At 47.0% G+C, this 26,248-nt stretch overlaps 1 protein-coding gene across 4 annotated transcripts in view; it reads left to right on the top strand.

Annotated features, from left to right (window-relative positions):
* Window positions 1-26,248, top strand: part of CCAR2 (cell cycle and apoptosis regulator 2) — a 456,719-nt gene that overhangs the window by 61,748 nt on the left and 368,723 nt on the right. For all 4 annotated transcript variants that reach the window (XM_069617701.1, XM_069617699.1, XM_069617698.1 and 1 more), the window contains exon 3: window positions 5,700-5,791. In XM_069617701.1, the coding sequence (XP_069473802.1) occupies window positions 5,700-5,791 (92 nt within the window). The remainder of the gene's footprint in view (window positions 1-5,699; window positions 5,792-26,248) is intronic.

Genomic DNA, 26,248 nt, shown 5'->3' with positions numbered 1-26,248 from the left:
AACACTATCCCTAAATTGACGTGTAGTGTACCCAAAATCCCTTGCGCGTCGAGGTTCCTCAGACTAGTTGGTCTCTTTATGCGGAGCTCGAAAGAGATATATTGCAAATATAGTTACTACTTTGTCCCACAACCGATGGTCGTCTAGTCTTTGACTTTCCTATTTCGGCTACTTCATGGACCCCCTACGCCGAATACATCCACTGCTGTTCGGCGACTGGTGCATCGGTCAATGTTTGTCAACCGCGTGGCCTCGGCCCTCCGGCCAGGCCTATACAGTTGGGAGAGTGGGACCCCGGGTTGAGAATGCATTTCCTTTTCCCCTGTATCCCTTTCTGGTCTGGCTGCCGCCTTTCGACTGTTATGGAGAGGACTCCATTTAAGTGTTGTCCGTCTTGCAACAGAAAATACCCCTGAAGGACACCCATTGCAAGTGCAATAAGTGCCTACCTCGTGACCACGTTGAGCGTTCCTGTAAGTCCTGCAAACTTCATCAGACGTTAAAAGATAGGTGGACAAACCAGTGGGCGGCCTATGCGATGCAGGCCGGAGTCATTGGGCGTCCGCGCCTCAAGTGACTATTCTAGCGGCAGCCATGGCTCCGATATGGAGGCCATAGAACTTTCGGCGGGTTCCCAGGTGCCTGGCCCCAACAGACAGGCCACCGGTACTGCTATGGGGAGATCACACCCTGCCGATGGGGGCACACCAGTACCACCCAAGGATATACAGCCCCTTGAGCTTCCTCAATGGGTGCGTCGAAGAAGCAGCAGACTCCAACAGGCCTGCCAAAACTGTGCCTACCATACCTCCCGGTCAGGCGCCCTCACTGCTTGTCTTCTTGGCATTCCACTCATAAGGGCGTCTCTTCTAAAAAGCACACAAGTGCCGACACGCCATCTTAGTGTGTCGGTCCCAAAAGTTTCGGCGGAACCGGTAATGGCGATCACGCCTACAGGCATGTCAAAATCCTTCATACAGCTGCCAAAAATAAACCAGTGTCTTGCGGCTATTGTTTCGGCAGCGGAACGACCAAAAAGCACCCCATCTAGTCGAGGTGTACTCTGAAGGGCCCCAGTCCCTCTAAGGCTTTATCTGATGAAGCCTTTCCTCCTAGAGCCTTTTCCTCCTCCAGATCACTCTGGTTCATCCCTGTGGACCAGAGTGAGGTTAAATTACAGGGACAAACTGTAGACTTTTCTGAAAAGTTCATTACTCTCAAGAGACCTAGGGAGGAAGGATCCCTGCCTGATTTGACCAAAGCTGCAGAAGCTTCAAACCCAAACTTGCCATTTGAGTTTTCGGAATCAGAGGAGACTTACGAGGACCCCTGTAGTCATGAGGACAATCCTTTGAGGAAGTGCCCAGATGAGGGACAAGATAAGCCAGCAGATGAAGCACCTTCGCTCTCACCCGCTACAACTCTTGACCCCCAACGTCATTTGTCTGCATCCGCCCTCCTTGCCTTAACCGAGGCAGCCATCGCCTATTTACGACCAAATTACTTTCAATGCAATCCTGAAAAGTCTGCAGACCACTTCCAAATCGCCACGCAGGAAGCTGTTCAGGACTCTAATTTTGTTGAGGACATTCTAAAGGAGAAACACCCTGCAAGTCCGGCTATCCCACTGCTGAATTCCATTAAGAAGCGCCTTGCACCCTCCTTACTGTCCCCCTTCCCTTACAAGGGCTGTCAACCCTCGGGTTGAGAAACTGTTTTGCTCCTCTGTCAGACCATATGTACTTTCGGGGGCATGCCACAGCATACTCCCTTGTTACCACCACCAGGAAAAGGGCTGGGGTGCCACGGTCTACTGCAGAGGCTCCCTCGGACAAAGACTGCAAGAAACTCTATTCTCTGGGCAAGCATAGCACCACGTTGGCAGCATATTCTACTAGAATTGCAAATAATACTCTTTTTTTGCGAGTTATAGTGATGCAGTGGAACCTGCTTCAGGAAGGCCTCCAAGAGGTCCCTGAACCTGTGCGATCATGGCAGGTGACGCACAACATCCTTATCACACTAGATGCTGCTGAGACAGCGGGACATACTGTGGTGCTGGGTACTTAAGAGACACGCCTGGCTAAAAAACTCAGGGTTTAAGCCAGAGACTCTGCCCTTGTTGATAAACCTGTGGAAGAACCAAATTTGTTTGATAAGGTTGTGGATGATGCCTTGGAAACGAGTGTATGAGACTCCAATCGCTCAACCAAATCACAGCCAAACCTTTTCAACAGCGGGGAGGTGCAATTTCTTGCTGTTCCTTTCGGGGCCAATCCTTCTCTTGATCTCCACACGGACCGTATGGCGCAGGAGGTACCCCATGGTCCTCCGGACAAGGCTCAACTGGCAGCAGCCAATACCAGCAGATGGGGCAACGAAGAGGTACGGCTAGAGGCAGAAACTCCACCCCAGGAGGTTCCCCTGCCTCCGCATCAAAATGACTTTCCAGTCCGGGTCCCCTCCCATGCCTCCCAGGTCGGGGGATGTTTGCCATTCATGCATGGGAGGGGATCACATTAGACCAGTGGGTGCTCGGACATCGCCCACGGTTAGAGTTCCACAGGCCACCTCGATACCATCCTCCAGTGCAGACGCCGATCACCAGCACACATGCAAATCCTGATGGAAGAGGTGCAGATCCTTCAGGAAAAGGGCGCCATTGAAGTCGTCCCCATTCATCAGGTAAACGAGGGTATTATTCAGTGTACTTCCTTGTAGCAAAAAAGGATCTCACCATGCACCCTGTTAGACTTGCGCCCAGCGAATAAGTATGTCAAATCGCAGACGTTCTGAATGACAGCATTGCAGGAAGTAATCCCACTACTGGTGCAGGGGATTACACGGCAACATTGGATATGAAAGATTGATACTTTCATATTTCAATGTTGCCAGTGCACAGAATACCAAGGTTCATGACAAAGGACAAGCATTCAGTTCAAGGTCCTTTCCTTTGTCATTGCCTCAGCCCCACGGTTGTTCACGAAGGTTCTGGTGGTAGTAGCTGCTCCCCTGCACAGTCAGTCCATCCCAGTCTACCTATACCTCGACGACTGCTAGGCATGTTCCGTTCGAATCCCATGTTATTAGCCAAATACCCAGCAGACGGTAGATCTCCTTCAGTCTAGGGTTCTCGATCAACGAGACGTGGTCCGGCTAAGTTGAGCAGTTTCTGGGGGCTCTAATTCGGACCAAAGAAAGGATTTTCTTTCCCTCCAACCAGAGGGTTCAAAACATGCGGTTCCAGATCCATCACTATGTAGCCAATAGTGAGGTGACCGTACGCAAAGCTATGTGACTTTTAGGGATGATGGCCACCTGCATTTATCTAGTTCCACACATGTCTGCGCATACGCCCCATGCAAGAGTGGCTCTCGAGCCAATGGTGGCAGGCCTGTGGACAACGGAACGATCTAGTGGTTGTCTCGGCAGCCCTTTTTCTCTCTCTCTGTAGTGGTGGTCAAGGGAAAATCTCTTGCAAGGGAATACCTTCACCACCCCTGCAGGAAAAGCCACTCTCACTACAGTTTGACTGGGTGTGGGGCCCACCTCCATCAGACGGCGCACAGCGTGCATGCTAAAGGACCTGAAAGCATTCCAAACTCCTAGTCTCCAGGGCTATCCAAACTGTCACAGAACATATGGAAATGGGCTCTCAAACACAAGATGTTCCTCCTGAGGTTGTAGTTTGTGCACCTCCAACACCCTCGTATGTATGGACATACTCGGGGAAGCACGAAACCCTGACATTGCTACTCCAGTAAATGGAAACGCTTTGTCATCTGGTGCAATGGCAAGAGCATCAATCCTTTTGAATGCACACCAACACATATTGTCCTATACCTAACTCGCCTACTAGATTTTGGCTTGGTTTTCAATTCCTTAAGTCCACATAGCTGCATTTTCAGCATGCACCACGTCCCAGAAGGTTTTGTGGTGTAAAATTCCAGTAATCAAGGTTTTTATTTATGGAAGGGGTTAAAGACTTCATCCCCTTATTTCCAACCCAGCTCCCAGCTGGGACCTGAACGTTGTACTTGATTAATGGGGCCTCCTCCCTTTGAACCTATGCATAAGGCTAGCCGTAAAGCACTCTCTTAAGACCGCCTTCTTGGTAGCAATCACATCAATAAGGAGAGTTGGTGAACTGCAGGCCCTTTCAGTTCAAGACCCATTCGTCGCAATTCACAAGGATACGGTGGTCCTGCGCACTCACCCACGATTTGTGCCTAAAAAATGTATCTCAAAGTTCCATGTGAACCATCAATAGAACTACTCTCCTTTTTCCAGAACCCGACTAATGTGGGTGAAGTAAGCCTCCACACACTTGATGTGAGGAGGGCGGTGATCTATTATCTGGAAAAGACAAGGCCACCAAGGAGTTTTTCGTTTCAGTGGCAGAGAAAGGGACCCTGTCTCTAAATCTGCTATTTCAAAGTGGATCGTAAACTGCATCACACAGTGCTACACTCTTGCCAAGAGAGATCTGCCCTTCTAGCCTAGAGCGTTCATTGCAAATGTTCTTTAGTCCATTTGTAAAGCAGCAACCTGAAGTTCTGTAAACACCGTCACACAACACTACTGCCTAGATAGACTCTAGGTCTGATTCTCGGGTGGGACAAGCTGTGCGAAGACCTCATTGCTGCTGTTCCTTCACACACCCCACCATCTTTGGGTACTGCTGGCTAGTCTATGTACAGCATGTGATTCTAAGTAGATTAACAAGAATCAGAAGACCTGCATTACTTACCGTAATAGCATTTCTGATAGCATCTGCTTGGATTCACATGCGCCCACCCTTCCTCCCCTCATGGAGTAGAAGGAATAGACATCTTACACCGTCTCTCTCTGTACTCGCTCACGATGGTCATAGGCTCCCTCCCGGCAGCAAAAACACAATTTGAGGGACCTCGACGTGTGGGTACACTGTCATTTTGGGGATAGTGTTGGTGACTCCTATGTCGACATTCCCTTTCGATCCTCTAAAGATGCAATACTACGCGATTAACACTAGATGTCGGACTATATAGATTTTATTTATAGAGCGCTCCGAGCAACTGGCCGCTGAACTTGCATGTTGCTAAAATACAGTTTAGGATGAAACGAGAGGCAGGTTTTTTACAAAATTTACATCATGTGAATCTAAGCAGATACAATCATCAGAAATGCTATTACGGTAAGTAATGCATGACATTTTTGTACTTGTCCGTCTAAGTAGAATCATTGTGGACCCCTGATCCTATTTGCCTCTCCCGAGAATTTGCTTGACCACTCTCCAAGCTCACCGTAATTGGGTAAACTCCCAGAGTTCCTAGTGTTTACTAAAACTAGGGTGGCTTCCTGAAATCTGTCCACCAGGCCAGATTTAAGAAACCCATCTTAACAGGCAGGGATTCTGAGTTCCCGTGCCACTCTGCTTTTGCTGATGTTCCTTTTTAGCTTCTGCAGACAACTCAAGCTTTGCAATTTCACACGCTTTTTGTCGATCTCTCTGCTGGTCATTCTCGGTTTCTGTCCCCCCCCCTCCGCCCTTTTCTCTGGTCCCTGTATCTCACACCACCCAGGTCACTCTGCCCTCCACCCTTTCTCACAGGTCCCTTCCTCCCCCTCCGGCCTGCCCAAGCCCCCATTATCATAAAATCATCTGCAGATGGATTTTTCTGTAACTTATTGTGATGCATTTTTTTTTTTTTTTACAGGAAATCAACCTGCTTCCCTGCTTGGCCCTCCACCACATTATATGAATTCATCAGTTGGGCAGGACATGTCGCAGAATACAATGCACATGCAGGTAGGTCTTGAAACATTTCACTAGTTATCTTCCTCTGTAGTTATGTTATAGGTATTTGTACTCTGCACCGTCACCAACGGAATTGGTCCCCAGGAGCTCTGGCGGATCTGTAAACGAGAAGATGGGATGGGTTAGTAAGGTTAAGAGGGAGTAGGATAGTGAGAGGAGTGGTGTACTGTTGGCAGCTTCAACTCGGTCAACACCGGGTGCTGAGCTTTGGTGCATGTATCGGATCAGTGTCAGTCCGCGTGTGCTGCTGGTGTGGCTTATGTGTTGCAGTGTGGTGAAGTGCGTGCAGCTTGTGCGAGAGATGGTTGTGTGTTTTTTGAGTGAGATGTATGCAGAGAGTTTGAGCTTATATTGGTTAGTAGGTTATGACATTTAACATGCTAACATTCACAGTTCTAAGTGTAGCACTTGCTGACCTACATAATTCCGTATAAGTGTGGCACTCGCTAACCTTCACAATCCTATCTAGATATGGCGCAGGCTAATGTTCACAATTGTACCCAAGTTTTGGACATGCTAACATTATCAATTCCTTTTGTGTTGCTCTTGGTAGTCTTCATAGTTCCATCTAAGTGTGGCACATGCTAACATTGACAATTCCATCTAAGTGTCATTGGCTAGCCTTCAAATTTCTGTCTAAGTGTAGTGCCTGCTAACATTCACAATATGAGTGTGGCACATGTGTCGCGGGCTAGTGTTCACCATTTCATCTAAGTATGGAGCTTGTTGAACTTGACAAGTAGGTTAGTATATAGTGCAAAGCAACATCTAAATTCCTGTCATGAATAGGTTCAGGCTGGTGGTCACAAATCTTTTCGATTATGCCTGGTGTAAGTCTATGGCAGTCTGTTATGGGAAGGTAAGATAGAGTGGCAGGGGCTTTCTGGAGTAGAGTAATTGCTCTACACCACACCCATGCCACACTTAGTTTTTGTTGGTGTCTGTTAGCTGCTGGCTTCACTGGCTTCCCATGCAGACACGTCCTGGAGCCGCCAATGTAAGTGTCGCTCTTTGCCTTGGGCCCCTTGCGACCAGAGGGCTGCCCTGGAAGGGACAGTTAAAGGAGCCAACTGGCCAATCCAACCACGGGGGACGGCTGGGAGGCAGGATGTGGGGGTAGAGGGGAAGCAGGGACACTGGGTAAGCAATGTTGCATGCTCAAGGAATAAACAGATACTTGCTAACATTATTTAAAACCATCACCTCGCATCCCCCTAAAAGAACAAAATGCTGCATGTCTAAAGGTGCCTCAGGCGACCGGCAGTGCATTAACAGCGAACTACGCTCAAAAATGCTTGCCCATGGCGGGGGCAACCGCCCCACGCAGAAATGGACTTAAACATACAACTGCTTTGCAACCCACCAGGCACATAACATTAAAGCCACGCCGCCCAGTGCGGCGACCGGACAGGGCAATGATGCCCTGATGCAATGCAACACCCTGTCAGCTGTGACCAAATCCGGGAACATACCTGCTGGCACATAAATAACCTGCTTAACCATCAAAACGATTTATCTGTAAGCCGTAATACATAGACTCACGCACGGCGATGGAACACATTTCATTTCTTTCCTTAACTTTGCATACATTGCAAACATGCAACAGCGCGGTGACCACGTGTCCAATTTTGCATGTGGGAAACCGACCCACAACATACTGCGGCACAGCATCTGCACATTTCCCGTACTGCAGCCTCCAACAACCTATTGCGGCACGCCGACCTCACATCCCTTGTTTAATGATGCTGAACAGATTGTGGAAAAGCGACCGCCCCAAGCCAACCCTTTACTTTAATATAGAAATACATTACTCACATATATATTCAAACACATCGTGGCACGTTGCTTGCCCATCTCCCAACAGTAATCAGCAGACCCAAACAACAAAGTGGCAAGGCGCCCACACATCCAAACCGGGCAAACAGGCAGTCATAATCTTCGGGGCCACAACAGTTTTGTGAAAGCCCCAGCATTCGAAGCAAGCGTCACAGCGACTGTATGCCTAGCCCCACTACACACCAGTCAACCCCGGTGCCCATACCTCATGCTAACCTCACAGAAAGGAAACAGTCAGCCACACGTGCACGAAGAAAGAAGGCTAAACCACACATTGGCTCCCTCACCAGCATTCACAGGCATCAGCAACGGTATGGCAATGCCGCGAGTATCCAACAACCTTATCAATGGCGGCCCCTTGGCCGCTGTTCAGGACAAATCCCTTGCAAACCATTGTCCCTGGGGGAAATGCTGTAGGTGAGCGCTCTTCCTGCTCACCCCTCAACCCCACTCCAACCTCTTTGGTAAACCTGTACACACAAAGTGCAAACTGCTTGCTGTTGCTGCTGCCTGGGCAGTGCTAAATATTGCAGTTTGCTTGGTAGGCATGGTCTGTTTATAAAGTAATGTGCATATACATTTTGTTAGGGCAGAACTACAAGTTTGGCAATTTTCTGACCCTTTTTAGGGTCCTCTAAACGTTTTGCTTTTTCCCCTTTTATTGTTTTTGGATCTCTGGCTTATTTTTTAGTCCCCTTGCCACCGCAAACCTTTTTCAGTACATGTCCCTCGTTGCCCATGGGGCTCCCGGACAAAGGTTGGTTTTAAGAACCCTATTTTTGCTTCACTGGTTTTGGGAGCACGCTTGTGCAGCTGTAATTTTAGTGTTCTCACCAGTTTTGCAGGCAGATATACCGAATTGGTACCCCAATTTACCTTTTTGGGTATACCTGTATTTTTTGTTAAAGTCCTGCCTTGTGCTATTTGTTTCTTGCACTACCTTTGGTTAGAGAAGCAATAAGGCATGACTACACTGGCTGTTGTGCATGGAGCTTGTTGATAGGTGCTCCAGCCAAACTGCATAGGCTCCAGAAGGCCCAAAACGCAGCAGTTGAACTGATTGATAGTCGGAGGAGAGTAGAACAGTTCCCCCAACCCCCCCCCCCCCCCCCCCCCCCCCCCCACGGAGGACACTGAACTGGCTGACGGTCGAGGACCGTAATAAATTTAAGGTTGCTTGCATGATCTTTAATTGTTTAAAGGGACTGGTTCCGGAATATTTAAGCAACAAAATGTGTCTCTATAGGCCAGTGAGTACCACTTGCTGTTAAGTTGCCCCGGTCAGTATTCGTCACTAGAGGTGACATGAGAGTTGCAGTCTTTGGACCCAAATTATGGAATAACATACCGCAAAAGATTACGGAATGTCAGACATTTGTTCATTTTCGGAAGGCTTTGAAAACCTCTGTTTAAAATCACCCAGTAGTTTGACAATCTCTAGGGACACAAAAATGAACTATTGACTTAGTGGCTCCTCTGTTTCTTTCTATTCGCAATGGTATCTGCATCTGCGCCCCAATACGGTTAAGTCTGTCGTGGGTGCCTTACAAATACAAAAAAATCAAATTAGGACTTTTGAGCCTAGCCAGGCACACTGTCGTTCCTGGCTCTGGCCAGGCCATCCCAAACCCTGTAGTCGTGGTCCTTGATTTTTGGAGTCAACTAGATTGGCTGGCTGCCAAAACCTACGTTTTTAAATCTGTTAGTGTGATTGGGGGTGAGGGGTAGGTTTGCTTAGGCCAGCCACAGTGTGTCCATCTATTCTGTTGGAATTTTGCAAGGTAAGTGAGCATACTTTCCTGTTGGAGGATTTCTTTTTGCCTTTTGCTCCTTTTATTTGGACCATATCTGACCATGCTGCCTGGACCCTTTTATTTTGTGCTAAGCCCTGTCCTGGTGTTCAGCTGCTGGACATTCTTTCTTTCTGAGCCTTCCTTGTATTCTGTGGTGTTGTGAAGGACCCTGGTGCTTTTCTTCATTCCCAAACTTCCCAAGCGCTTTAGAATTAGACAAGACTTTTGTTAACGGCTTTCTAAGCACTACAAGAATCCAGGGGGAGGAGGGTCACTAAATAAAGATGGGTAGTATTTAAAATATAAGGTGCAAATAACCATTAGTTGAAAACGCGTGTAAATGTTGTGTCGTTTTTAAAATCAAATCTCAAAGCAGGCTCTTTGCCAGGAGGAATGCAGCCTGTGCTAAAAATAGACTACAGGCAGACTGGCACAGTACACGAGGTAACTCAGCAGTTGTTCCATGTCCATCACACACCAACGGTGGCTAGAAAGATTCAGCACGACCTACTGTACTATGGGAAAACAGGGTTTTTTTCTAGAAATTTCTGGACCAGATCAAATATAATAATCTTGAATGAAGTGTTGAGAGAATGGCGGGAAGATGTGTTAATGTATGAATGTTTATAACACAGCAGATGATGCTAAGAGCTACAGTGTATTCCTGCAGAGGCAGCAGTATGTTAAGCAGGGTGGTCTAAATGTTAACATGGCCATGCAACACTGGAGACTAGAGCATCCCTTGTATGGCAAGAACAGTTTTGGATGAGCTCTGCCGGTATCCAGTAACCAAGTCAATAGTATTTAAGCTCCTGTGGGGTACATTGACCCACTAACAGAATCCCCATCCATGATCAAGCTGCACTTCAGCAGTTAACAGTAAAATTGCTGCGCTGGCTCCTTGGAGCACTATTGCCCCGCATCAAAACTGCCTTTTGCAGCTACAAAATGATGGCTGCACCATCTTGCCAAACTACTGGAAGTTAGAACAGAGCACAGTTAGAAAGGCTGCCAGTATGTGTTTTTTGTGCACCAAAAGAAGCAAATTCAAAAGCGGCGCTGCTCTGCTGCTTGCAAAAAGTTTCCATTTAAAAGGGAATATTTTACATTGAAAAGGATGCTGCCCTGACACTAATTTCATATATTCAACACATTGCTTTTATCAAAGAGGCCCTGCCATGCCCATCCATATCCAGATTGTGCTCTAGCAGGAGAGAGCATTATCCCTGTAAGACCAAAGAAGCCACACTAGATTCTGGGAAACCTACCTGTTAACTTCTACCTTTGAAAACTTTAAATGGGCCAAGACAAAGAAATGTCAGGCATTTTGTCTGGGCTTCAGCTTGAGACAATAGATCTGGGATGTGAAGTGGCAATAAACATTCAATCAAACTGGGAAACCCCCATGGCCACCCTGGGCTGAAACTAACGGTTGGTGGTAGCTGAAGGAAAAAAATTGTCCCAGTTGAAGGACAAAGGCTGACAATCTGTCTCAAAACTATTTGATGAATAAACTTTACAGACTGTTAATTCTGTACCCGGACCGTGCAGAAATGTAAAAGTTGTACAGTTTAAATGTGTTTTTGTGGCATCTAAACAATATATTGCGGCCGTCCATAGCATGTATGGGACAACACCAGGAGAATGTAAATCATGGGGAAAGTACATATGGTGGAACATTAAAAATTAATAGAAATATGCCCTATGATGATATGCACACACCTAAAGTTGTTGGGTGAAGTGGTTCTCACTAAAATCGCGAAAAACTATTATAAGGGCGAAACAATGGCGTACAGATCTTGGAGTGGGGAACACCATGCTCTGAGTGAAATATGTAATCTGCTTATGTAATTTTGGTAACAACTGTACAAATGTTTAATTTATGTTGAGCATGATTTTTGGCAAAAGACTGTGGGAAGGCTTTGCACCTCATAAAAACACAACCCCATAAACTGAGTCCCCTCCTAGAGGAGGCAACCAACATTGGCTGACCTATCCGGTTCTGGGGGGGGGGGGGGGGGGGGGGGTTTGTGGTAGGTCTAGCTCAGTTCTGCCCAACAATAAACCGGTGATGTCACCCACTTTTACATAAAGGGTGGGAGCTCACAGGGACAGGACAGACACTCCTGAATTTCCAGCGCTTGCGTATCCTGATAATCTACATTAATCTTGCCAGATTCTACTGCCAGGCCAAAGCATAAACTGACCCTATCTCACCAAGGCCTTGCTCCAGAAATCCCACTAAAAACCCCAGTAACAAAAGGGAAAAGCTGTGGTACCCTTTTGGGGAGCTTCCTGTGACCAGACCGGCTGTTTGCCCACTAACTGCATGGCCGCCTTACCCCTGCCACCCAGCTGTACCGTTGCCATCCAGTGACCTGAATTGCCCAGCTGTTTGCTGTAAGGGGCGCCCGCCGTGCGGTATCCAGAACCAGGTTGACTGTCCCAAACTCAGCGTAGACTGTATTTTCCCCATCCCATAGCAACACATAGCATACCCCATCTTGATACTTTGTCTTTGTTCTACTCTCTAAGCAACCCTATCTATGCCTTGGTAATTTGTCCAACTGTTGATTCTCTGCATCTTGTCTGTGATTCCCTAGCGTTGGCGCCATTCTTTCATTCACCCCATCTTGTAACTCCTTAGTAATATTTGGAATAATTTAAGTAATTTCCACTTAAAGAGAAACGTGACGTGGAGCAGCGCTATCTTCTTGATGATCTAGTAAAAGTAAACTTTGTCTTTCTCCAAGCCGATTTTCTCTCTAACGGCTTTATTTTTCCAAAACCTAACCTTTTATCTTGCAAATCTCATCAAATCCTTCAGCTAGAGACATAATTTCACTTCTATATTGTCCTTGAGATGTGCATCTATTCCCCAGCCCAAAAACTGCATTCCCATTTTGAGTATTTCACCCGTTTTTCATAGAAAACGTTTTTGGCATTTAAAATGAGTAAAATGCAACTTTCAAACGTGTGATTCGGCTGCATCGTGTTTTTGGTTTCCACTTGCTTGTTGAACTGTATGCCTATTCCCTTGTGGTTGCTAGTGTTTATACCTTCCTGCTATTGTGAGAAATCATATTTGCTTCATTGATTTAACCATACATTAATTATTTGTAAAATTCAGAGTCATTTCATGTCATTGCAAAGGGCTTTAAAATCCATTGCAAGGGGAAACCTTAACTCGGGTGCTATCCTAATTGAAAAAGTGCTCCTATTCATTTGTGCGTTGGATCTGTTCTGGTATAAGGTTAACCAAGTGTATTTCAGTGATTTGTGATTTGTAATTGTCACCCTATTGGTGATTGCTGCCCAATATTAAAATTTGTGATTTCTTTGCATTTTAAAATAAATATTGCAATCCCACCAACCGGTCTGGTTCATTGCGACCCGGGGTATTTGTAAAAAGGGGGTGTGAGACGGGTTGTGTGCCATCTCAGATTGAATTCGCAGAAAAGAGCATTCCAATTGCGTGCTACAGCCAAGGCTAAGGGCAAGGGTCCTGGTCCTGTGTGTCGCCAGATTGAAATCCAACATTGCAGGCCCAGCACCAGTCTTCAGGACATGGGAGCGGTTGAGGGACAGAATATACCGCTCTGGGGCGGAGTTCTTTGCCAATCCTCACTTCTGTTCTGTACAGATTAAATGTTATCTTTTGCGAGATAGACTCATGGCCTTAATTCCCTAGAGGGGTGCATTTACTCTGGTGTGAGCGTGATCAGGGGTACAAGTATGGCCTGCCTTCAGTGGTGACCCACATGACCTCAGTTTCAACCCCGTGCTTTGCGAAGCCTAGTCACCAGGAAGAGCCACGCCGAGCTGTATTGATCGGTCCCCTTAATCAAAAACCCCATATATATTGAGCGACTTTAGTAGGAGCCATTTTAAAAGAAATCCTCTCTGCTCACTGAAGCAGGGCGTGGCTCCAGAACGACAGGCCAGCTTCTGAACGGAGGAATCTCGAGTGAACAACGCTCACGTGATCATACTCTTGCACGTGATAACATAATGGGAACATGTATCTATGATATGGTGGTGTGTGTGTATATGATATGGTGATGTGAACAAAATAGTTGGTGATCTGAATGATGCACAAGGTCAATGGAATAGGACTTGGTGATGTATTATGGCATTGATGCATGCTCTTTCAGACAATTTAAAGAAAACATCAGTCCATTCTGCTAGGAGACCTGAATCTGGGCTTCATCAACCCTACCCAGGCAGCCTCCCTCAGTAAGTTTTATCCACTCTAGGGTTCACTCAGGCCATCCAAGTAACCACACATAGCAAAGTCTGCACCCTCGACTGGGTTGCTTTGCTCATCACAACTGCTCCATTAGAGTCACTGATGTTTCTCCCATTCCATGGTCTGACCACCATTCTATCATGTTTGAAATTAAGGTCTCCAGGGACCAACTCAAACCAACCCCGTACCTGCTGCCATGGCAAGAAGTGCCCAGCAACTAACTAAACCCTATCTGTTAGTACCGGCCCTCCAGGCCCCTGGTTCCAGGGACCCAGAAACTCTTGCTGAAGTGTTCATCTCTCAGGCAGTGGATGTGATCGCCCCTCCCCTTACCATGAAAAAGGCCAAGTGGTCCAAGGATTCAAACACCTGGTTTTCCAAAGAACTATACGACCTTGGGGCCAAAAAAGGAACGCGCGCTCTCATTGGAAAGCAAACCCCAATGACCCCACCAAGTCCACCTTCAAGGTTATATCCAAAGAATATAAAACGGCAATTATTAAAGCAAGTCTCTTAGTTCAACTCTTGGATAGCTAATGCTAAATCTGACACCAAGGACTCCACTACCCCTCTCCCTCCCCCTCCCCAAACCAACACTCCAAAAGGATTAATCCAAACAGCTATGTTGGAAAATCTTAACATGCTCCAGAACAAAATCTTAGCCCATCAACAAGCCCTCAGTCACCAGATATCTCAATCTCAGACCAGTGCTAGCGATGCCTTCCCCCCTCATTTGAGTTCAAGGACATGAGCGAACAAGAGGTTCACTCTCCAACTCAATGAAACCATCAGCCTGCAAGGGGGAATGCTTGCCCAGCTTAACTTATCAAAGAATGCACCCTTCACCTTGCCCCCTTCCTCACAGCGTTCATTAACGCTTCCTTCCAATCTGGCCATGTCCCCACTAGTCTTAAGGAAGCATGGGTTCGCCCTCTCCTTAAAAAGCCGACCCTTGACCCGACTATCCCAGGAAACTATAGACCCATCATGACAGTCCCCTTCCTTCTAAAAATTCTGGACAAAGCAGCCTATATGCAAATCCAAAAGTTCTTGGAGGCAAATAATGTGCTTGGCCTTAGGCAGTCGGTATTCCGTCCAGGACATGGCACCGAAACTGCCCTCCTAGACCTAAAGAATCAAATGGATGACCTGAGAGACGCGGGCAAACCCGCTCTCCTCCTGCTCCTTAATTTATCAGCGGCATTTGACCTAGTGGATCACAACACCCTTTGTCAGCACCTGTCCACTGGTGCCAACTTCTCCTCTACAGCCATTGCTTGGATCACCTCGTTCCTTCAGGAAAGGGTTATGAAAGTCTTCTCTGACTCAGCCTGTGCCCACCCAAGCTTCATCAAATGTGGAGTCCCACAGGGATCCTGCATTTCTCCCACCCTCTATAACCTGTTTACAAGGCCTCTGTTCCAAATCTTGGACGCCCTGGGCATCTCATATACCAACTATGCTGATGACACACAGGTCCTCATCCCACTCAGTTGACTATGAAGCCGATTCAGCCACCCTCGTGTCCATCTATTCCACTACCCAAACTTGGATGGCCGAGAACTGGTTATGACTCAATGGGGAGAAAACGGAGCTCCTGATAATGGGCTCACCGGCCACGCTCAAGAAAATGGACAAACAATACAGCTCCTTTACTATTGACCACTCGTCAATCCCAGTATCTCAAGCTGTAAAGACACTGGGTGTCTACATGGACTCGGACCTCTCGATGAATAGGCAGGTCCATGCCATTGCCTCGACCTCCGCCTATCACTCCAAACTAATCAACGCTCCCAGACCTTATCTCTCAAAGACCAACAGCCTCACCATTGCAAGAGCCATAATCGGATCCAGATTAGACTACTGTAATGCTCTCTTCCTAGGGACTTCCAACAAAAACCTCTCCAAACGGCAGATAGTCCAGAATAACGCCCTTCGGCAGCTACTGGTTTCTCTAAAAGGGAACACATTTCTGAGACCAGAAAGCAAGCTCACCGGCTCCCCATTAAAGAGAGGATAGTCTTTAAAGCCCTTGCTCTAACACACGCGTGTTAACAACCGTGCACCCCTATACCTAGCCCAAAGAGTTGTCAAACAGGTACCCACCAGACCTACCAGAATGGCCTATACGGACATGATCTCTGTTTCTAAAACTAAGAGAATGCGAGTAGGAGGCTCATGCTTTCCAGTACTGGCAGCTACACACTGGAATGCCCTCCTTCCCCTAGCCAGAAAGCTTGAATCGCACCTTGCTTTTAGGAAAGTAATCAAAACATTGCTGTTTACCTAAGAGCCTCACCCCATCAATGTGGCTGTTTTGTCATATCCGCCTACTGCTGTTCTGTACACTAGAAACCTATCACGCTCGCTGTAACCAAGAGCTAAATCATGTCTATTGTATGAAGATCTCCATTCGCAATAGTGCTTTTGCATGTTTATTGCTCACAAATATGTGCAAATAAGACAACTTCTGCAACAGCGCCTCAATGCCTGTGGGCTGTAAGTGTGCTATACAAATAAATAAAATAAATGGGCATTTTGGTGATATAGTATTGGTGATGTAGTATGAAATATGACTTTTGGTGATAAGGAATAAGATTGGATAGATAGGATTTCAGGTGATGTCTAAAGGGGTAGATTGGATAAGAGGTGGGTTATGTATTGAAATTGTCACTGATTTATTTTCTAATTTTTATAATGGAAAGGGAACCTCAGCATATGAAAGACTGAGATGAAAGGGATCCCCAGCTTATAAGGACTGGGAGGTAAGGGATCCTCGGCCATAACAGGTTTTGAAGGTAGTACCACACATTATTCTTATGACGATAAAAGCAGTAAGTGGTATTACAAAAGTAGTGGCTCGGAATAAGGAATGGGCCTGAAGTTTAGACAATTATTTTTTGTATATTTTCTCTTGCTGTCTTTTGTGGTAAAGAAGAAAGGTGGATGAGTTGCTGTGTGTGTGAAATCAAAGTGAGAATAAGTGGGTGGGGGGGGGGAAAGTGGGTTGATCTGTATTTTTGAAGCAAGTGCAGCATAGCAGTAGGCTTTAAGTGAAGCATTAGGGACGCGCGCAACATTATGGAGGAAGAAACTCCAATAAAACTGTTATGACAGAATAAACAAACAATGTATAGTAGAAACAAAGGAGGGGGGGGGGCACCTGCTCCTGGCCCGTCCTGCTCCTGGCCAAAGCAGGGCTCCCATAACAAACAGGCTAGAAAGAAAAATCCATCTTTATAACAGCAAAATAGGAAGGGAACAAGTCCCAGAGAAGAGATTCTAGATCTCTGGCAACTAGTTCATGATATGGAGGATCGGATCAGGAAGGTGAAAGAGATCCAATGTAAGGGATATATCCTGTATCCCCTAAACCTGCAGTAGGGTATAAAAACCCAGTCTATAAGTCTCCAGAGGTAAGTCAACAGGATTAGCAACCAGGGGGCGCACCTCCATATAACATCCACAAGTGCTAATATGCCTGTAGCAGTGGTGTACCCAGAAGGTCCACAAGTAGACATTGACAATGAGTTGAGAGTATTCCTGGAAAGGTTAGTCAGGTTACAAGAACCTGAGGAAGGATCACCAGAAATTAGGTTAGCGGTGCAGAAAACGGGGGATTGGAAGTCATGAGATTTTTTTGTTCAGGTTTAACCCTGGGGCAATAAGAAATGTGTTGCAAAAGATGCTGGGCAGAGGGTATGGATGTTCCTGAGACCAGAAGTAGGACAGGCAAGGGAAAATGGAGGGGAAGATCAAGGTGGTAGAAATAATCAGGCAGGGCAAGAAGGAGATGGCGAGAAACCCATCCCTGCCACAAGAGGCAGTGAGGAGGGGCAGACCAAGCAATAGACCAGATTTAATCATGGTAGTTCAAGATCAGAAGAATACTTAAGATGTAGAAAACGAAATGGATATGCAGATGCCTCTAATAAAGTAGGGATAACTCAGTATGTGCCACGGCCTCCAATGGACAAAAATAATTTGACTAAAGCTCTCCCCCAGCTATGAATTTGAGAAACAAACCGCAGGGGTAGCCTTAGCACTAGGAGTTTTTTTACTGGTCACCATAGCTGGGGACATATGGGCAAGGGCTGGGGTAAGTCTTGCAGATAATGAACATGATGGAGCCGCCTTTGAGGTAAGGGCAAGGGCAAGGGTATGGGATGCACAATGGCTTATGACCCAGTTTGGTTTAAGTTACAGGAAATGTGGAGGCTTGATACAGTACCATTTTTCTATTTTTCTTGTAACAAAGAGACTACCAAAAAAGATCCAGAAGGCACTAGATAAAATTGTCGGAATTGAAGCCCAACGGTGGGCAGAGACTCAAAATATAAGTCCACAATTGTAAGAGAATCAAGGAGCGGGACAGTCCAGAAGCAGCAAACTGACTTTTGTAACTTTTGGGTTAGTGTATCCAGGATGGACTGGTGGCAGTGGATATTTTCCTGCTGTGTTTTAAACTCTTTACTTGTGCACTTTTGCAATTAGCGCGAGTGGCTAGCAATCTAAGATGGCTGTGCTACAAGATTTCTGCCTGTCCTTTGGCCATATTCTTCCTTGGCCGCTTTCCTGCCCTCTGAGGGCATGAATTGCCTTATATGGAATTCCCTTTCCTGAAAAAGCTGCTGCTTTACCGGGCTAAGGGGTGGTCTGTCTGCTCCCAGTCAACATCCTGGTCCCTGAATGTAGTTGGTTGCTGGGTAGATTGTTTCCAATGGGTTTCCATGATTGGATAGCCACTGTCAGCTGCCATTGGTGTACCTGGGCAAGCTTCCAGTTCAAATCTTGGATAAAATCACTACTGCAGCGATTCCATAGGTCATCGTTTGAGCCAAGACCTCTACGATGAAGTGCAGCTGCTGACTACCCAAGAACAACCTTTGCAGCTGACCAGCATCTGCTCCAGTGAAGCTCTGCTCCTGACCCTGGACTGGTGGGAGCCACCAGTCTCGACCCTTGCTCGAGCATCCAGGCCTTTGGAGCCTTTGGAGCCTTTGATTGTGTCCATAAACCAACCAGTAGACAGCTCTCTTGGGCTACCTTGCTGCAGTCAATTGCCTTTTTTTGTGCTCCCTTGCAACTTGTAGAAACCTTAGCTCGTACTACAAGAGGTCTGATTCTGCATTTTCAACCTTCTTGCATCAATGGAAGCCATGCAGGGCCTGCTCCATTGTTTGTCCTTTTAAGATCTCCTGTTGCTGCTGACCATGGTGACTCCCGTTGCAATAAGTCTTTGCTAGCTGTTTGTTGGGGATAATTCTCAGAAATGTGGTAATTCCCTCCACCTTAGAGACCCCTAGCAACTTTGCTGGATTTCGATGACTTGATTTTTTTAACCTGGAGTGTGACCCTTTTTCCCCACTCTCTCATGTATTTTAATGTGATTTTGAACTCTTTCTTTTGGTTGTGGAGTCTGACAAAACTCCATAGGCATCTTTTACATCCCTTCTCTTGGATAAACTGTTTTCAAGAGCAGTAAAGATTTCTAGACCCAGCCAACACTATCTTAAAATAAGGTGCTGGAGGGGTTAACTATTATCCCATTTGTCTAGCTTCTCATGTAGCATTTTTTGTTACCAGTTTCTCGCTGGTGGAAGTGATTTCATTAGAATTACTGTGATGTGAAAATTAGTCAAAATGGCCCCAGGTTTTCTTTTATCTCCACCATTTCTTAGTGTAAAGGTCTTTCTTGAGATTTACGCTGCACGCCAAACCAGGTTTGGTCCCATTGTTTGCTTTTCCTTTGGCGGGATTCACGAGTGAAGTCTGGCTCCAGGGTATCTGGGATGGGCAGGAAGTGAGGGAGGTGCCTGAAACTCCCTGTGCTTAGTCTCCCAGGAGACCCAAATGTACTCTGTAGTGATTGGCCGGCTGACTGTCTGGCAAGGGCAGCCACCCTGCTGGGTGGGTGACAGCTAAGCTGGAATGAATGGGAGAGAGCAGAATAAAAGGAGAGGCTTTTGGCTTGGAAGGAAGAGTAGACCACTGGACGAAGGAACCGAAGAACTTGAAGAGGATACCTGATGCAACTCCTGGACCGTTGGTTTGCCCGGTGAAGCCCTGCTGCTTTGCTCCAAATTGGTATAGACAGACGCCCCTGCAAGGGCAACTTCTCCCCTTAGTTGGTGGAACCAATCAACTCCAAAGTAAGACACCTGAACATCCTTGTCGGAGCTGGTTGAATTTCTAGTTGCTCCTGGAAACCGTATAGCCAGGGAGAGGAACACCAGTTTTTGTGTTGCTTTTAAGTTGACCAACAGCTCCAGGAAGATCCAGATTTTTAGGAAGCAGGACTGACCGAGCCTGAGCCCTCCCCAACAGAGTGCGGGACCCCAGAAGTGAGGAAAGTCCACCTCAACAGCCAGAAACCGCTGTGTTGCTATTTGCGGTAGTCCCGAGGAGCTGAAACACTGAAGTACCACTTGTTGGAAAGATTGCCGGTGCGAGCGGGGATGGTCCCATTGCAGAGCATGAGTCCCCAGAAGTCCTCCCTCTTGTCCCCAGACTGAGGCCCAGAACAGTGGGATCTCCAGAGCTGCACAGGAACAGAAATCTTCTGCTGCACTTTCTTCCATACAAAGGTACTGTAAAGTCTGAACTTACCTCTCGTTGTAGAGTTGCTTGCATCTTCTACTGCTCACAAGTCTGCTTGTGGCCCTAGATTTGATTTTTCTTTTCTTCAAATACTTCTAATTGTTCAAAGACTTTTCTACTTACCTACCAGAAGGCTTCATCCTATGAGACTTTTGCCCATTGACTTTGGCTTAGTCTGTTATACTGAATGACTGCTTTGGGAATCCAAAAGTATTTGCCTGCTTAAGAATATTTGTGGTCTCATTGTTCTAAAAACCTTTACCACCTTCTAACATTATTCTAAATGCAAATAGTAAGATATTAATGTTTCCAGCACACTAGCTATTGAAGTCACCTGAGGGTGTAGGTTGTCTGTGGGCCATCCCAAAAGGGTCTTTATTGATTTAGAAAGTAAGTGTACAGTGTTGAGGTGTATTTGTGTTACTTTTTATATTGCTCCCTTCTGAAGAAGGCTATCCTAACTGACTGACAAATGTTTATTCAAGAAACCTTGTGTGTAAGTTTATTTGATTACTTGTCACTGTGAATCGGACTCTCCCCTACAGCTCACATTGACCCCCCTCTTGAGATAAGCCTGGCTGCTCAACACGCTACCAAAACTGTGTAGTACAAGCTTATACCAAAGGTTGGGTTTCCTGTAGTCAGTTGTTGTGCACCCAAAGGGTACTGCATACAAACTTTGCATAACACTGTTGGGTGTCCTGTGGTTGCCTGCTCCGAAGAAGTCATTTAGTCCCAACGTTGTTTAGCCAGAACGTGTCGAACAGATTCAAACACCACGACCGAACAGCTATATCCCATGGCCGAAGCAGACTGCACCCACGAGACCTGGGCCTCCCTAAACCAGACCAAGCACAGAATAACATGCCCTCAAAAGGATTCCGAAACCTTGGCAGTGGTTTCTGGAGAGAATTGAGCAGGGGGAAGGGATCGGGGAGGGGGTCACGGGGGAATGGGGGGGGGGTGTTAGTTAACATACCTGTTCTGAACTTTACTTAAGGTTGGACTTTGGCCGATCCTAGTGAATATGATCGGAATACCTGAAACCTACCTGTGAAGTATGTCTTTGTAACTGGTGATTTTAGGGCACAAGGCTCCACACAATTTTGGGTTGGACTGGTTAAGTGTTGGGAACTATTTTGTGTTCGTCTTTACTACATATCTTGCATAGAAGTAAACCTGGTAAATGAAGTATATGCATTCTCCTCCTAGTGGAGAATGTAGATCTGTTTTATAGTGACAATATTTGTCTAGAAATTTTTGTCTTGCATACCACTCCCTCAACCCCCTTCCATATGCTTCATTGGTTTACATGGGTGTAATGTCCTGTTCATATATCTTCCCTTATTTTGATTGGCAGTGATCTGCTCAAGGATCCTCCAAGGCTGATCTTGGTTTAGTGCAATTGAGTTACTTACCTGAACTTTTTGTAACTTTAACTCTGAGTCGCAACCACTGGCATTGTTCAATCACATGGCAAACCTCCTTGGAAATGGGCAGTGGGCCCCAATCCATCTTGGGGCTGGACTTAGTATGTGCCAGGAAACATTTCGTTTTTGCTCTGAAGCGTTTTTACTGGCGTTTAGGCATCTGACTACCAGTTTAGCTCTGGTTATGAATCGTAGATTTCTAACTACTCGCAAGAGTGAATTTGTGTGTGTTGGGCTGATGTATCATTGTTATGCTTCATCCTCTCTAGAGCCCCGGCACTTTTTGCTGAAGTTAACCTTTTTCTTTAAATCATGAATCAGTGGAGCCTTTTTCCTCTCATTCATTCTTATGGGCTCTGTCTTTTGGAACTCTATTCTTTGTATTCTACCTGTACTATGGAGTCGGTCTGCTCCATAGCTCTTAAACGCATCAGTATTTTAATATTGCAGCACACAGCTCCTTATGGTCAGTGTTTTTGGGGACCATTGGGGTCCTCCTTTTAAGATTTTTTTTATATCCTGAAGTAACTACTTTTCTTATACTTGAGATTGGCACAAAACACCTTCTGTGAGGTGCCAAAGGGATACTTTGTATCCCCCTTCTCTGCTCTTGTGACTTTTTAGGCAAATGGACCATCTCCTAGTTATGACTGGTGGCAGTAGACGTGTTCTAACAACTATTGTTTTTGTACCGTAGGCATGTCCATAGCCTTGATGGTGCACAATAGGGGCACCCAAGAACCAATTTAAGGCCTCCCTTCTTTTTTCGCCATTACTAGAGTGGTCATTTGTCAGCCCTTCTACCATTCTGGGAGAGATGGGTGTTTTGCCTTTGGCAGGATGTCCCCCTCACCCCCCTACGTTCCAGTGTGTCTGGGCAGGCAGGAAGTGGGGAAGTAGTGTGCCCGCAGCCCACCCTGTCCTTTGTCTGCCAGAGTGCCTGAATAGGACCATCTCCCACTGGCTGGCCTGATTGGACAGCCGACACCCCTTTCTGTAAAATGCTGAGAGTGTGCTGAAACTGTATAAAAGGTGAGGCTTCTGGAGTGAAGATCTAAGTCGACCACTGGAAGCTTAAGTAACCGAATAAGACTAGAGACGCCTGCAGACACTTTGCAACACCGTGAAGTGATCACTACTGTCCAGTTTTCTGTGCGACAGAGGAGCTCCGAAGAGGGCTCCTCCTTCCCTTTTGGCTGGTGGGAACAACCAGTCCCAAGACTAACTTTGAATTGAGCAATCTCCCAAGATCCTAGGTGTTTCCAGAGCTGCAGAACCCCCAATACCAGGAGATCAGCGGGCCATTTCAAGTGAAACGTCGTTGAAAGGCCGAATCCGTCCAAATCTTTGCTGAACCTGTAAGGACACTCAAGAGATGCGATCCAACTAGCCCAAACCCCCTCATCGGAGTGCAGGACAACAGGAAGAGCAGATTGACATGGTGAATCGCATCCTTTTTTGGTGCTCCAGAAAAGGCGACAAAACCGCAGAGTGAACCAAGAAGCTGAAATGTGTACCAGGTCTTCCCTCGAGACTGCTGCTGAGATGCCCTGTCCATTGTCCAGCCTTCAGTCATCGGACCAAGGAACCAGGAGATTGGGGCCAGAGCTGCAAAATGGTGGAGCATCCAGCACAAACCTTTCCTTCTAACCTAAGGTATTGTTGGGGAAAAGAGTATTGCTTACCTGATTCCAGAAAGTTACTCCAGAGCGTTGAGTGCATGTAGAGGTATCCAGGGCAACCCCCTTTTACCTCTGACTCATCGCTGCTTGTGTGCCTTGGAGTACTATTTTGGGTGTCCATCGTTAGTTATAACTTGCTGTTTCTAAAAGACTAAAGTTATTAAAGGAAAAAATAGTGCTGATGCTTGTTAATCTGCTTAGAATCACATGCAGTGCATATGGTCCGACATCCAGTGGTAACCGCGGAGTATTGCATCTTGTCTTTCGGGGACCAAAAGGGGACGTAGGCATAGGCGTGTCTGTAACACTATCCCGACATGTGTAGTACCCAAAATCCTTCACGCGCCGAGGTCCCTCAGATTTTTTTTTTCCGCCCAGATAACTGGTCGCCCTATAGCAGAGCTCTTACTAGAGACCTTGTTTATCTTTACCGATTGTCGTTCCCAGTTAAGTAAATTCGCCCAATAAGAACATCTTTGACGAAGACTATGGGGGAATAGTCTACGGCTGTGGATTTCGGTGCCTAAGATCCAGCGGCCGCATTTTCCATGTGGTCGGACCCTGTGGCCGACCTATACAGTAGGGAGTGGGGTCGGGGTGGCCATATTGTTTAGTATGTCTTTCCCCTCTTTTTCCTGTTGGTCTGGTTATCCTTCCCTTTTGCTATGGAAAGGACTCCTTTTAGATTCTGCCCTAAGTGTAGGGTCAGATATCCTTGGAAGGGCGAACACAGGACGTGTAACACCTGTGTCGCCCTAGAGCATGACGAGAAGCGGCGTGCAAACTCCTTCGGCCCAAGACCCTTAAGGAGCGGTGGGCCGCGTACGGTATGTCACGCGTGGAGCCCCATCCCTCACTGCCACGCCAGCTGAAGGAGACGGGGCTACTTTGGGTGACCAAACGTCCAATGCGGATGGTATAGACCTTGAGGCGGACGCTTCTAGGTCCGCCACGCCCGTCCCTGACCCCTCCAGGCTCGACTCTGATCTTGCTACAGGGACTACACCCGGCGACGGGGGCGTACAAGCGCATCGCACTAAGCACATAACCCCTACGCCAATTTCGACACCTTTGTCGAAAAAGGCGAAAACGCCAATGGGGCCGCTGAAAACTTTGCCAGTTCCCTCGGATCGTTCAGATCCAAAGCCTTCCCCGCATCCGCAGCAGCATATTGCAACTGGGCAATTGAAACAAACCAAGGGCGCTACTCCAAAACCTACACGCGTCGAAGTTGGGGAGCCTGACACTGTAGTGATTTCCAAGGCCTCAGTAGGCCCGAAAACTACGGCTAGGCCTCTACCCGGAAAACTGGTCGCTAGGACTTCTAGTGCCGCGGACCGTATTCCTACTGCCGACAAATAATCGAAGCCTTTGTCTTGCGACGATTTGGCATCTATCCAAAGTAGCATTGGAAGAATCGCAGCGGCAGTGGGCCTTACTCCGTTTCCTCCTAAGGTTATAGGCCAAGCCGCGGAAAAGATTTCGGTGGATTGGGTTCCCGATTCTGATGAGACTTGCTTAGATAGTTGAGAGCCTCTCTCCGACACCCTGAGAGGTTCCTTTCAACGCCACAGTGCGGAGAACGTCGTTTCTCCTCGCGTAGGCCTGTTTGGGTCCTCTAAATGGACTACAGAAAAATAAGAGGGTTGTATGGATCGGCTGGAGCAGATTATCAGTTCTTCTGATCCTCCCCCGAAAAGGGCTTGGGTAGACCCTAACCTCCAAATTCAAGAAGTTCAGTCTCAGGTTTTCCAACAAGACGTGGTCCATATGGACACATAGACCTCTATAATGAAGAAGCTTCTTTCCTTGAACTATGAGGAAGATCAACAGGATACGACGGACAACTGGGAGGAAACCCATGTTGAAAAAAGCAGCTGAATACTTCAAAATTGCCACTCAAGAGGCAGTACCTGAGCAGGATTCCGTGGAGGATATCATTAAGGAAAAACCTCTGCCGAGTCAATCCATCCCCCTCAACTCTGTTAAGAGACGGCTAGCTCCCTCATTGGTCTCACCTGCTCAGACACGGGCAGTGAAACCAAGAGTTGAAAAAAAGTCGGCCTTCTCCTTCCGATCCTCTGTATATCAAAGGGCACGCCATCCCAGACTCACTGGTAGTGACTACCACTCGAAAGAGGGCAGGGGTACCCCTTGCCACGGGAGAATCACCACCAGACAAGGAGTCTAAAAGGTTGTATGCCCTGGGCAAACGTCACATCAGCAGCTGTATACACCATTCGGGTTGCTAATAATACTACGCTATTAGCAAGCTATGCTTATGCCCAATGGAACTTGCTGCAGGAAGGCCTCCAGGAGGTTCCTGAACCCGCCAGGACAAAGCTTCTCGCCATTGTTTCAGAGGGAAGACTGATTAACCAGAATGTGGTGAACACCCTGGACACTGCAGAAACAGCAGGCGGGTCTCTTGCACAAGGGACTCTTCTGAAAAGACATGCATGGATGCATACATCAGGATTTAGACCTTAGACTCAGGCCTAATAAACCCATTGAGGAGACTGACACCTTCGGGAAAGCAGTGGATGAAGCGTTGGAGACAGCCAAGAAGGAGCATGAGACTATAAGGTCCTTGCACCAAATTACACAGAACCCCTCCTCCCAGAGGGGTAATAATTCTCGGCGGTCCTTCGAGGACAAGCCTGCGCTGGTCAAAACTACGGCATGGGTAACTTCAACACAAATCAAACATCTGGAAGCACCACTTACTACCCCTCAAGGGGTCAGAAACATGGCAAAGGTAGAGGCAGAGGCCCCAATCCCAGAGTATCCACAGCCTCTGGTCAGAAATGACCAAGTCCAGGTCCCCTCCCATGTCTCCCCGGTCGGGGGGCGATTAA

Source organism: Ambystoma mexicanum, chromosome 10 (genome assembly GCF_040938575.1).
Source record: "Ambystoma mexicanum isolate Mex_15411 chromosome 10, UKY_AmexF1_1, whole genome shotgun sequence".
In the NCBI taxonomy this organism is placed as follows: Eukaryota; Metazoa; Chordata; class Amphibia; order Caudata; family Ambystomatidae; genus Ambystoma; species Ambystoma mexicanum.
The sequence above is the reverse complement of the archived record's forward strand: the minus strand, read 5'-3'. Positions and strand labels throughout refer to the sequence as shown.